At 37.1% G+C, this 13,177-nt stretch overlaps 1 protein-coding gene across 4 annotated transcripts in view; it reads right to left on the reverse strand.

Moving 5' to 3' along the window:
- Positions 1-13,177, reverse strand: part of LOC124365108 (rho guanine nucleotide exchange factor 7) — a 120,491-nt gene that overhangs the window by 77,181 nt on the left and 30,133 nt on the right. For 3 of the 4 annotated variants that reach the window (XM_046821050.1, XM_046821051.1, XM_046821052.1), the window contains exons 4-7: positions 12,318-12,480; positions 5,942-6,060; positions 5,660-5,759; positions 25-223 (exon numbers count right to left, since the gene is read on the reverse strand). In XM_046821050.1, the coding sequence (XP_046677006.1) occupies positions 25-223; positions 5,660-5,759; positions 5,942-6,060; positions 12,318-12,480 (581 nt within the window). Of the gene's footprint in view, positions 1-24; positions 224-5,659; positions 5,760-5,841; positions 6,061-12,317; positions 12,481-13,177 lie in introns of all 4 variants that reach the window. The other variant, XM_046821049.1, reaches the window with a different exon arrangement.

Raw genomic sequence — 13,177 nt, forward strand, 5'->3', positions numbered from 1 at the left:
ATAATGTATCTAGGGACAACTCACAGCAATATCCTTGTAGACACTGACAGACCTCTGGGTGTCCCCGCGGTCAATGTGAGCCTCCTCCACGTGGCGTTCCATCTCTGTGAGCATTCCAGCATACTTGTCCAGTCGGCGAAATGGCTTGCTGAGCCCTGTCGTCAACACCAGAAGCCCTGGACTGGCTGCTCCGTTAGCCTCCATCAAGGTACTTAACTCCTGCCTAAGACATTGCATCAAATTACTAAAATAAAAAGTATTTTGAAGTTTGGATCTCAACAATCCAAAATGTTAATAAACTGAAATAAATATACACTAATAAAACTTTAGATGCTTTTTTTATTAATAAGTTAATTTTCTTCCTCATAACCAAAAAAGGAATATATTTCATTAAGATGGCTACCTGATGAGTAACTAAATAATCATTACTATAAGGGCTATTCAGAAATTAAGAATGTTTTGGAATAAAAAAAAACCAAGTGCAAGAAAAACATTTTATTATTACATGTGAAAGAGGGATTAAAACACTACACTTCTACATTAACACCACACAAATGCAGGCACTTATCATATTGGTGAATAAGCTTTGAAATTCCTGTCTCATAGTATTGTGCCACTTGTGATCTCAGCCACTCAGTGTCATGTATCTGGAGCTCCTCATCGTTGTCTGCCACTTGTGATCTCAGCCACTCAGTGTCATGTATCTGGAGCTCCTCATCGTTGTCTGCCACTTGTGATCTCAGCCACTCAGTGTCATGTATCTGGAGCTCCTCATCGTTGTCTGCCACTTGTGATCTCAGCCACTCAGTGTCATGTATCTGGAGCTCCTCATCGTTGTCTGCCACTTGTGATCTCAGCCACTCAGTGTCATGTATCTGGAGCTCCTCATCGTTGTCTGCCACTTGTGATCTCAGCCACTCAGTGTCATGTATCTGGAGCTCCTCATCGTTGTCTGCCACTTGTGATCTCAGCCACTCAGTGTCATGTATCTGGAGCTCCTCATCGTTGTCTGCCACTTGTGATCTCAGCCACTCAGTGTCATCTGGAGATCGTTGTCTGCCACTTGTGATCTCAGCCACTCAGTGTCATGTATCTGGAGCTCCTCATCGTTGTCTGCCACTTGTGATCTCAGCCACTCAGTGTCATGTATCTGGAGCTCCTCATCGTTGTCAGAACACTGTGTTGATAGCCAGGTCTTCATTATTGGGAACAAGTGAAAATCACTTGCAAGATCAGGACTATAGGGGGGATGAGGAAAAAGGAGGTTTTGTAATGTTTGGCAATACAGCTCAGAGTTTATTGTTGCACCACGCTCGAAAAATCAATAAGAAGAACACCTTGCCTGTCCCAGAACATTTTTACTATGATCTTCCTTGCCGACAAATTTGCATACAATTTGGTTTTGCAGTGGAATTTGTGGGTCCCCACTCCATTGACTGTAATTTTAACTCACATTCACATAGTTCACCTAGGTTTCGCCTCCTGTTATGATTCGATTCAGTAGTGCATTACCATGACTGTGGTAGGCACCCAAAACATCAAAGTTGCCCCAATTTGTTGTACTTCATGGTGACCAGTAAGCATTTTTGACACCCATCTCGCACGAAATTTGTAGCAGCCTAGTTTCTGTTAAACAATTTTAAACAATAAAGTCTGTGAAACTTGGGGCAAACATAAAGAAAGCTCAGTTATTGTGAAACAGTGGTTTTCACAAATCTTTTCGTCAAATTTGGCAACCATATTGTCAGTTACAATGCTCGAACGTCCACTCTTTTCTTGATCATGAATGTTTGTTCTGCCATTTTAAACTGAATGCACCTCTGAGAATTTTCAGTCTTTACGTTGTTCCTGTACACTTCACACAAGTTCTGGATGAATTTCTATTGGAAATTTTATGCCAACAAAAAACGAATTACAGACCACACTTCACAACTGACTGGATTTTCGATTGCAGCACATATTTCAAATTTGAATATATATATATATATAAATATACAAACGGATAGCACGGAGATGTTCTCTGTCACGGGTGGACGCTGACTGAGATGCCGAGCACGAGTACATCAATATATACGCGACTGATACACATCTGGCGGCATCAGGTGGACGTGCCACACTTTCTGAATAGCCCTTGCATAAAGCGATGAAAATTTAAATTTTAATTGACTTAATTCTTCATTCTTTAGCATCATCACAGCCACTAAAGAATAAACAAACTAGCAATATATTTAGAGACACAATACTTGTAATTTACCTTATGTTTAAAAAACTGGATAAATCCCCATTGTAGATGGATGAGTTATATATCAGGTAAGTCCAATTTATTGAGACAGCCAATGTCTGTATTAGAGATGTAGCCTCGAAAAGTGTTTGATAAATATGTATATAATTATATACATAATGTCTGTATGCTTTTTAGTGTTTAAAACTTTAATTGACTTACAAGTCCAAATCCTGTTTGTGACCATAGCACATTTACCCATCTGACATTCACCTTGTATTGTCCACTTGACTTTTCTCTCTATTTGGTTTGATAAAACTCCTTGCCCAGAGCAGTGGTCTATGGGGACAAGCAGAATAAGAATAAAAAAAGATAGGCTTCTTCCTTTTATCTACATTATTATGTTAAAAAGAAATTTTGCAACATTAGCAAAAGCATATTGATCTAAATGATCTACTTATTTTTTTAATTCTCATTAAATGATTATGGTCACACTGATAGCAACCCACTAACCTGGGAAGGTAAAATGTCAAATAATTACCAGTTGTTAAAAACATGTGCTAAAAATGTATAATTTTATATTATTTAGGTGTTTTACGAGGTGTGTCCAAAAAGTATCCAACCTTGACATCTGGCATGAACTGACGTTACTCGGCGGCAACGGCTATCTGGTCCCCTTCAAAGTACTCCCCTCCACAAGCAACTACCTTATTCCAACACTCCTCCCACTTCTGGAAACACTCCTTAAATTCATTTTGTGGAATGGCTAACAGGTCCTTCATCGCATTTTGTTGTATTTGTTCAACATCGTCAAATCTTTTTCCTTTCAAAGGAATTTTTAATTTCGGAAATAGCCAGAAGTCACAAGGAGCTATGTCAGGACTGTATGGAGGCTGTCGTAGTTGGTTGATGTGGTGTTTGACCAAAAAACGCTGAATAAGATTTGAGGAATGAGCTGGCGTGTTGTCGTGGTGCAGGATCCAGTCACAGCTTGTCCACAGTTCAGGTCATTTCCTTCGCACTGCATCTCGTAGCCGCCTTAGGACCTCAAGATAATACTCCTTATTCACTGTCTGGCCTCTTGGAGCATATTCGTGATGAACAACGCCGTCCTGGTCAAAAACAACTGTCAGCATTGTCTTGACATTGCTTCGACTTTGTCAGCCGTTGCTCTTCGCGAGTTTTCCACTGTGAAGATAAGATTGAGCCTTTGTTTCAGGTTCGTAGCCATAAACCCATGACTAATCACCAGTAACAACTTTTTTAAATAGCCCTGGGTCACCTTTTATCAAATCCAGATTGTCCTGTGCGATTTCAAGTCGACAGTTCTTTTGGTCTTCTGTCAACAGCCGAGGAACAAATTTTGCCGAAACATTGTTCATTTTAAAATCTTTGTGTAAAATGTTACAAACTGACGATTTTGGTATTCCTAAATCTTCTTCCAGCTCTCGGACAGTCAATCGACGGTTTTCATTAATTGCTCCACGAACACGTTCAACATTTTCAGCGTTTCTGGCCGTTGAAGGCCTGCCAGATCGGTCATCACTCTCCACTGATATGTGTCCATTTTTAAACCGCCTAAACCACTCTTTTATTTGTGTATCGCCCATAGACACGTCACCATAAACTTTCCGTATCATAGTAATCGTCTCTGATGCTGAATGGCCAAGTTTTTGGCAAATTTTAATGCAAATGCGCTGCTCAACACGTTCAGTCATATTGACGCACACACACGGCAGTACTGTAAGGAACAGAGCGCTGTGACTCACTGAGTGACCGGATTGTATTCAATGCCTAATATGGGAAGGAGTAGGCTCACCCCTCCCGACAAATAACAGGTTCGAGCCGGTCGGTTACGCTGTGGCCGCGTACTGGTCGGATACTTTTTAAACAGACCTCGTATATAAATTCACAATAGAACAAATTTGCTTTCTGTTAACCTATTGAGTGCTCATGCCACTTTTAGCATGTCTCTGAAGCGTGTGTAGCCCTGAAAATTTAACATATTTGAAGTATGATTTCGGTTTTATTTTTTATTTTATCATAATTTTGAAAGGTTTTTTTATATAAAATGTTAAAATACATATTTTTCAAAATTGTATAAAAGAATTATAAATATCTGCTATTAGATATAAAAGTTATGACATTTTATAACTATCCATGCAAAAAATGCTTTTATTATTTTTTAAGCATTTTGCACTGTAAGCAAATTGCTGAAAATGGCTCTGGAATTTTTTTAAAGGCTAGGCATTTTTACCTGGCATTCTGAAAATAGGTTTGGTACTGTATTCTTGTTAGTTCTTTAGATCTAGTATTGTTATACATACAATTTGTGCATATTTTGAAAAAAAATTGGTTGAAAAATAAACTTTTGTGTTGTTACATCAGGAACTTTGGTGTTGTTGTTACATGTTTTAGTATGTGTGTTGGTAGGAAATTTTAAAGTAAGCCGTTTACTTCCAGTGGGAATTCCTGAAGACACCTCATCAAATTGTTCTTCTGACCAATTTGACTACTTGTTATTATGGTCAAATTAAACCCACCAGAACTCATGTAATGAATTTAACACCTTGGTCAGCTGACCCACATGTCAACTTAACCACATGATTAACGTTATTCGCCTGATTAACTAAACTCTGACCAATTTATTAATACTCTGATCAACAAAAATCCAAGGTCAATTGAATCAATAGGGCAACTATCTCCCCAAATACCATACAATGATTTTAACTAACATTTAATTCGACCCAAACACCACTAAGAGCCTTGGAAGTGAAGTAAAATTCATGTATAAAATGAAATGTAATTTTTGTATCATAGAAATACAAAACTAAATTTTCCTATTGGTCTCTAGCCATTCATAGATGGTTGGACGGCGAATGCAGACCTATTGGGACCTGTATTCTGTAGGTAGTTTTAATAATTAGTGTGGTGTTTTGTTTATATTAAGTGCATGTTTAGAGTTAGTGAATTTGCATACAATATGGTGGTTGTAATTCCTGACTGAAGCGTGTCACAACGCTCTGGTATGATTTGTTTATTTTAACCTAGTTTGTGTTGTAAATTATGTGTTAAGTTAGTTATTTACCTGAAGAAGGGATCAGATTGTACATCTCGAAACGTAGTGTTACTGACTTTTTGTATCACTGACAGATGGCAAATATCTGGAAAAATCCTGTTTCCTTCACAATCCTTCCATTGTCAAAAAAAACCTCACACAAACAATAAAAATTGTTTTTAATTACATCTAAAAAAAACTGGAATTGATAGATAACCCCTGAAGGAGTTGTTAGTATTAGTTAAAGAGCACAGTTATTAAGAGTTGAATAAAGGTTCTCCAATTTTGTAAATCAAGTAATAACTCAACTGTCTTGGGGTTGCACTATCTGCCAACCACGTTATAAAAGAAAACTAAAAAAAGTAGACATAAAAACCTACTTGTATCTGTCAAGTATGCAGACGGCACGTGGATGTGAGGAACAATAGGTCATGTGGACCTGCTTCAGTCTGGGAGCAGTGGTCAGGAACAGGTTGCCAACTCTCTGCTCGGCCGCTGGGGTTGCACTATCTGCCAACCACGTTATAAAAGAAAACTAAAAAAAGTAGACATAAAAACCTACTTGTATCTGTCAAGTATGCAGACGGCACGTGGATGTGAGGAACAATAGGTCATGTGGACCTGCTTCAGTCTGGGAGCAGTGGTCAGGAACAGGTTGCCAACTCTCTGCTCGGCCGCTGCCTTGTTTGCTATCTCCTCCAGTGATGCCAACAGAGTTTCGTGCACCTCCACCACTTCCGGCAGGTTGCCGATCAGCTGCTGGTACTCGCTGGTCTTCATACTATATAACATACAATTTTATCAGTTGGTGGGAAAGGTATATTTAATATTGGTAATTCAGACATTTGCCACTGTTGTATGTTTCAAAAACTTGTATCAAGAACCTTCTCATAAATGTTCCCAGAACTGGTAATTATCCTGTTTTGTTGGACGTGACAAGATTAAACTTGAATGGAAAGGTGTAAAGTATAACTTTTTCTATGGAAATTTGTTATACTCCTGTGCCACTTTAATTAGTTGTAACATATGTTTTTGAGAGAAAATTATCCCAACTAATTTGCTAAATGTTTTTAATTGACCTCCACAATAGTATTTTTAATGTAACTCCCCTGGAGACAAACCCATGACCTCTCGTTTAGAGTCGCAGCCTTACACCTACACTACAGTGAAGGTTTTTTGGCATTTCCATTGCCATATTTTGTTGATTTGCTAATTAACGTGCATGGTTAACTTCGTTTTATGTTTTAAGGAAAGAAGAGGACAAATATCAGTCCCTGTAATGTAGTGTTTCAATTTTGTTACATATACCACTGTCAAATATCTGAAATCTTGTAATTATAACTTTTTACTAATCTTGAATTATGGGATTAGCTGAATAGCATAAACATACAGTGAGTATAAGGACTCTGAAGCTACATGATAAACTAATATTCAAACATGTTCACTGCTGATGATGCCTTTTAGTAGCCAATTCGGTTAATTCTTTTTGTAAAATGTCCATTGAAATCCGAGGAAGGTTTTTATAAAAAAAGTTACCTGGGATATTTTGGAATCCAAAAAAACTTGTAGTTTTTACGTTTCATAATTCAAATTAAACTGGCATTAAACAACTGTTGACAGCTATAGTTCGACAAACTTTCTGAAACATCTGTTCATTTAAATTTTATCATTAATAAGTAAACAGTGCTTGATAGGTAGTGTAATGCAGATAGTAAATAAAACATTAATTTATAAATTTTACTCCAGATTGCGCCAGTGACGAATTAAAACCATCTAATGCATTAAATACTGTTATAAAACTAACCTTAATGAACAAAGTCAAATCAAATCAAATCCATCTTTATTCACATATACATTGAGTACAGTGTTGCGTCATAACAATAATAATGAGAGTAGTTTCAGTTTCTATAGACTCCTCCAGTCCTGAAACTCCTGTATGGTGTATATGGATCGGTCTAAGAGCCAGTCTGAGAGTGCTTTCTTGAACTGTTTATCCTGTAGTTTCTGTAGGTCTTTTGGTAGCCGGTTAAAGAAGGCAGCACCTCGATAAGAAGGCTTCTTTTCATACACGCTGAGTCGATGTGCCTGTAGTTGAAAGTTGTGTCTGTTTCGGGTGTTGTAGTTATGTTGATCCACCAATCTGGCTTGGTCTGATCTTAACGCATATATTGTAACTTCACGTATGTATAGTGAGGTTATTGTCAAAATCTTGAAATCTTAAAAGCTTCCCTGCAGGAGTCTTGTGGTTTTAGTCCTTTTAATGTTCGTATTGCTCTTTTTTGTATTACTAACACCTTTGCAGATTTGTTGCGCTTGTGCCTCCCCATACTACGAGCCCATATCTTAGGTGTGCTTCAAACAACGAGTAATAGGGCAGTCAGCGCTGTTTCTTTGTCACTTATCTGCACTAGTCTTCGCACAGCATATAGCCCGCAGTTTAGTTTTTGACATAGATGGTCCCCATGTAAGGTCCAGGAAAGGGTGTTATCCAATATGATGCCTAAGTACTTATTTGATGACACAGTTTCTAGTTCTGGTTAGTCCACAATAATTATTTGAAAACTGTTGTGAATATGAGTTGATTAGTTTTTGTCTCATTAAGCACTAGGTCATTTTTGTAGCAGTACTGTTTTTGCCATATTGAAAGCAATATAACTGCTTACTTCAAGGTCTTCCATTTTTTTTTGTTGGCGATAATTAGGGCAGTGTCATCAGCAAACATCACTGCTTCACAATATTCCTCTAGGTATTTTGGGAAGTCATTAGCTAGAAGTATGTAAAGCACTGGTCCAAGTAACAGATCCCTGAGGAACGCCTCTGCACATTGATAAAGCTTCAGATTTTTACTCTCTGTATTTTGTTGTTTACCTTACAGGTGAGCTCTACTAGTTGTTTCCTGTCACTCAGGTAGCTTTTAAACCATTTTGCTTCTTTTCCTGTATATACCAAGGATATTAAGTTTTTCTAAAATAAGTTTATGATCAATGCAGTCGAATGCTTTACTGAAATCAAGCAGTATGCTGGTTGCTATTTGGCCATGTTCCAGTTTATCAATAATGCTTTTCAACAAGTTGTGCTACCGCTGTTGTTGTTGACCTGTTCTTTATGAATCCATGTTGTCTAGTAGTCAGAAGGTCATGCTGTTGGAGATGCTGTTTAAGTCTGCCAAGTACCACTCGTTCTAAGATTTTTTGAGAAATTTGATGTCAGTGATATAGGCCGGTAGTTGACTGCTTCAGTAGTTTTGCCGCTTTTATGCTTAGGGTAGACCTTGGCCACTTTTAGACAGCTTGGGAAGATGCCTTCATTTAGGGATTTGTTGATTAGTGTTGTGAGGGGTGCTATAATTCGTTTTTACAGAATTTAATGACTATAGAAGTTACTTCATCTTCTCCAGCTAAAGTTTTTGGTTTCATTTGTATTAATAATGTTTCTTACTTCTTCTTCAGTGGCGTTTAGAGAACTGCAGTTTTTGGTCAAATGGGTGCTGCGTGTCAGATTCTACAGTGTTTCCATGTTGGTTCTTATTATGATAAAGTGTTTTCTCTGCTATTGTGGAAAAAAAATTATTTAGAGAGTTGGCATACTGTCAGGTGTACTGTATATCTCTCCTTCTACACTTATGCTATCTGGGAGGGAGGTGGTCACTTTGTCTTTTCTCTCAGAGTTAATTACTTTCCATAGAGCTTTAGGCTTATTGTCAGCTTTATTTACAAGTTCCGAATTGTTTTCCTTTCTTAGCTCCTTTAGCTTTAGGTCATATGCCCTTTTTCTGATCGCAGTAGTTTCTCTTTTGTCTTCGGGATTGCCTGTAATTATTTCTTTATTAAGTGCTTCAAGGTATATTCTTTTAAGTGTATCACAGTCAGAGTTCCATATGCGTTTTATGGTGTTTCTTTATTGTTTTCAATGGGCATGCTGTGTCAATGGCAAATTTCATCACAGCACTGAAATGCATTAAAAGCTGATTCTGTGTCTGCTGCCCCCATAAACTTGTACCCAATCTTGAGCAGCCAGTATATTTCTTAGTTTGTTCATTGTACTCTGACTGAAAACCCTCCTTGTACTCTGTGATTGATCATTCTGTGTTTCCATCTGGACAATACTCATCTGTGCTGTATGGTCTGATAGCCCTGTTTTAAAAAACTCTATGTGATATTTCATCCTCACATAGATTAGTACAAATAAAGTCTATAGATGTCTGACTGTGGTATGTAGTCCGTGTAGGGGTAGTTTTAATCTTTTTAAATTGTATCCCTCCAAAGCCTCTTTTAAATAGATACTGTCACTACTGTTTGTCAAATTGTCTACATTTACATCTCCCATAATTACAATTGGGTTACTTGGATTGTGAATTTTATTTAATTCTTCTATCATAATCTCAGCTGAATTTTCCAGTGTGCTGTTTGGAGGTCTGTAAATACCCATAATGTGTAGGTTGCATTCTTTAAGATTAATTTTTAATTAATACAGACTCACACAGCAGCTACAGAGCTAGGGTCCGAGATGGATGTAACACTGACATGGCTGCTAAGTCTGTAGCTAGAAAAGATAGCAACTCCACCTTTTCTATGCTGGGATCTTGTAAATCCCCCAATAAGTTTATATTCTGGTATTCTTGTTGTTCAATTTCTCACTGTTTAGTCCATGTTCTGTTAAGATTAGGATATCCGGGTTCGTATTGTAAAGAAAATGTGATAGTCTTTCAATCTTATTTTTGAGGTCCGTCTATATTTTGATGTGTGCTATTTTTATTTTGCCATGTTTTTTGCAATTTAGATTTTTATTACGACTCTCTTGTTTTACTTCATTTTTCCTTCCTTCCTCTGTCTCAATTCTAAAAAAGAACTTCTGGCTGATATTTCCCCTGTGATATCCTTAATAACTGAGTCATTTTCAGGTATTGGTTCATTGTGCGATTGTCTGTCAGGTAGTTGTAGCTCATTGTTAAATCCTAACAAAAATGGTTTATAGTAGTCAATGTATTTTGTGTAGAAGTTTTCTATTGTTTCGTCTGGTAGTCTTATTCTTGCCATCATAGGAGGTCCAAAGTGTTGATGTTGTGCAGTTCTGCGACTGCTTACGGTTCAGCCCATCTGAGTCCAGGCACGCAGCAGCACGTATTTGCCTGAGTCTCATTCTTGTGTTTTGCAGTAGAGTTGGATTCACAGAGAGCGTTGTATTTAACATTTAGCAGTGAGGCGCTGTAAATGTTAGCATTTTAAAAATTATGAATGTTTCCACAAAAGTTACTTTAAACTGGTGGGCTTCCTTGACATTATGATATTACATTTTAACAATGGCTTATGGAAAAACAGAGAAATGAATACTAACATACCTTAACGATTCATTCTTTCCCCAGGGACAGCCAGCTACAGTCCAAAAAACAAGTGTAACGCAAAACTTTAATAACGATTATTTTGGAATATTGTATACCTTAATAAGGATTTCCCTCTTATACCGAAAGTACATAAGAAGTAGGTAGGACTTCCCCCTAGGTCGTAATAGGCTTTTCAGTCCTACTTATGTGTGTATTTTCTTCATCAGGACAAGACAAACTCAACTATATCAACATGATTTTGACCAAAATAGATTTCCGAGAACTAGATAATCGAACGTATATAGTATTTTGATCAAGGAAATATGGTAAGCTAAACTGTGACATAGTAGGTAAGTGAATTTAAACGCTCTTAAGTAGGCACTTTTTAACCGAAGTAGGCATCTCGGTCCTATGTAAGTATATTTTTTTTTCTTTGTCAGAACAACAAGGCAAACTCTACTATGGTACTGGAAATATCTTAAACCTGAAATATGTGACAAGGACTGGAAATATACGCTTTTTGACCGAAGTAAGTTTCCGAGACCTGTGTGATCCGAGATTTGTGTTTTCTTGATCGGGATGACAAGGCAGATTCAGCTGTGACGTTATGTATACAATTAATTAGAACCAGAAATGCTCCTACACGTGCCAAACATGATATAATGATTAAGTTAAACTCAGATACTATTTACCATGAACTTAAATAATATCTACCTGATGTATGCCTACTTTCGTTTTAAAATTTTTATAGGACTCCCACCATAATAGCTTTTACTAAGTAATATGCGAAGCCGCGGGTAACAGCTAGTTACTGAATAAAATAAAAACTTTCACGATTGTGATGTTTACGGTAAGTGGAATAGATGAACTCAGAATCAGAGAACTTCTATAACAGTACAACACCCTGAAACCCTCCAAGTTGTAGGAGTAATAAATATGATTATGTATAACCTTGTTATTACAATTTTATAAAGTATGTACACCTATATGAATATTATCTCACATACAAACTCATCAGTAAAGTTCATACATTTTTTACAAAAGTAAACAATGATTTTAGAATTTTTGATTTTAGATTGTATTTTCCCACTGAGTCCAATGTTGAAATGACAACAATTGTGTTATTGCATACTAAGCAAAAAAGTTGTGCCTTTTTCTAATGATGATGACAGGTAACATTAACTTTTATAATAGAAATCAGCAATGGGAATTCATCTAACATGATAAAACATATTTCTGTTTATTTTCAAGACATGTATAATATATTTTGGAGTAGCAATGAATGTATTAATGATCCAAGTTCAATAGCCCTTATTTAACATAGCATTCATATGCTCTATTCAAAAGAAACCTTGACTGAGAAGCAATCGATTCAATGACAACTCTTCACTGATTGATCTGAAATGTTAATATATAATTAATAATATTTAAAATATTGTAAAACAACCGTTTTACCTTATTAAATCAATGTTAAAATTCAAACAATTTTACAACCTCATTTTTGGTCACAGAAGTATGAAAGAAGTCTTATTTTAAAGATTAATATACATACAAATGATTTTAGTTTTTTCAATACAGTATACTTTTTTAATACAAAAAGATCAAGTATAACAAATTTGAGAGTTTTTTCTGAGACATTAATAAAAGTATCAATAAAAACTAGTGAGGCTAAAATTAAGATAGCCGCCAGTAAGCAACATCATTAAATGGTGTCTTACATTTCTGCATTTTCCAAGGGTCGAAGAAAGTTCTTCATGAGGCCCTGGAGTTCGGTTACATGAGCTCTTTCAGAGTCAATGAGGTCCTTCAGCACTACGCTGCGGTAGACCTTCTGCTGTGCAACAAGGTCAAGAGGTGTAGGTGCCACTGGGCTGAGGCTGTCTGGGGACAGATGAAATCATTGATTATGTTCGGTGACATGTCATCTCTCGGAGTTGATGAGATCCTTCTGGATTTTACTGTGGTAGTCTTTCTGCTGTCCTACAAAATATGAGCGGAGATTGTCTGCTGACAGACAACTTGCAATGCTACCTTGAACATAAGCCATGTTGGCACAAGGCCAATAGATAAGTAGGTAACTAGATGCACGTAGTCTGATGCAGATAACCTGTAGTGTAGACAGCACTGTCTTAAAACGAAAAGTAAGCTGCCCGTAAATCTAGCTGGCAGGTTGACCTGCACAAGTAGTAGACAACCTGGCACTCCACCACTGCAAAACGGAATGGTCTACGGTACTACCCCAAGCAGACTGGCAGAACCTAGCTGCGAGCTGTGGCGCTGTTATTTGTTTGTGCAAATGGTGTGCACAGTTTGTTAAAATGGCCCCTTGATGGTAAGAAAAAATTAACCATTCTTTTCAAACACTATACACTGGCCTGTGGGTCAATTATGAGTTGAACAAAAAGAAATTGAGCCGGGAAATGGCACTACTTGAAATTTCCGTTTCTTGAATATTCCAGGCTTAAGTTACCATATTAAAATTAAAGATAAAGGTTCTACACGCAACCACCATAGTTCAAGTAACAAAACAGTAGTGCAACATCAGGCTGCAGTACAGCTGGTGTATAAAATGTTAAAA

Source organism: Homalodisca vitripennis, chromosome 6 (genome assembly GCF_021130785.1).
Source record: "Homalodisca vitripennis isolate AUS2020 chromosome 6, UT_GWSS_2.1, whole genome shotgun sequence".
Classification (NCBI taxonomy): Eukaryota; Metazoa; Arthropoda; class Insecta; order Hemiptera; family Cicadellidae; genus Homalodisca; species Homalodisca vitripennis.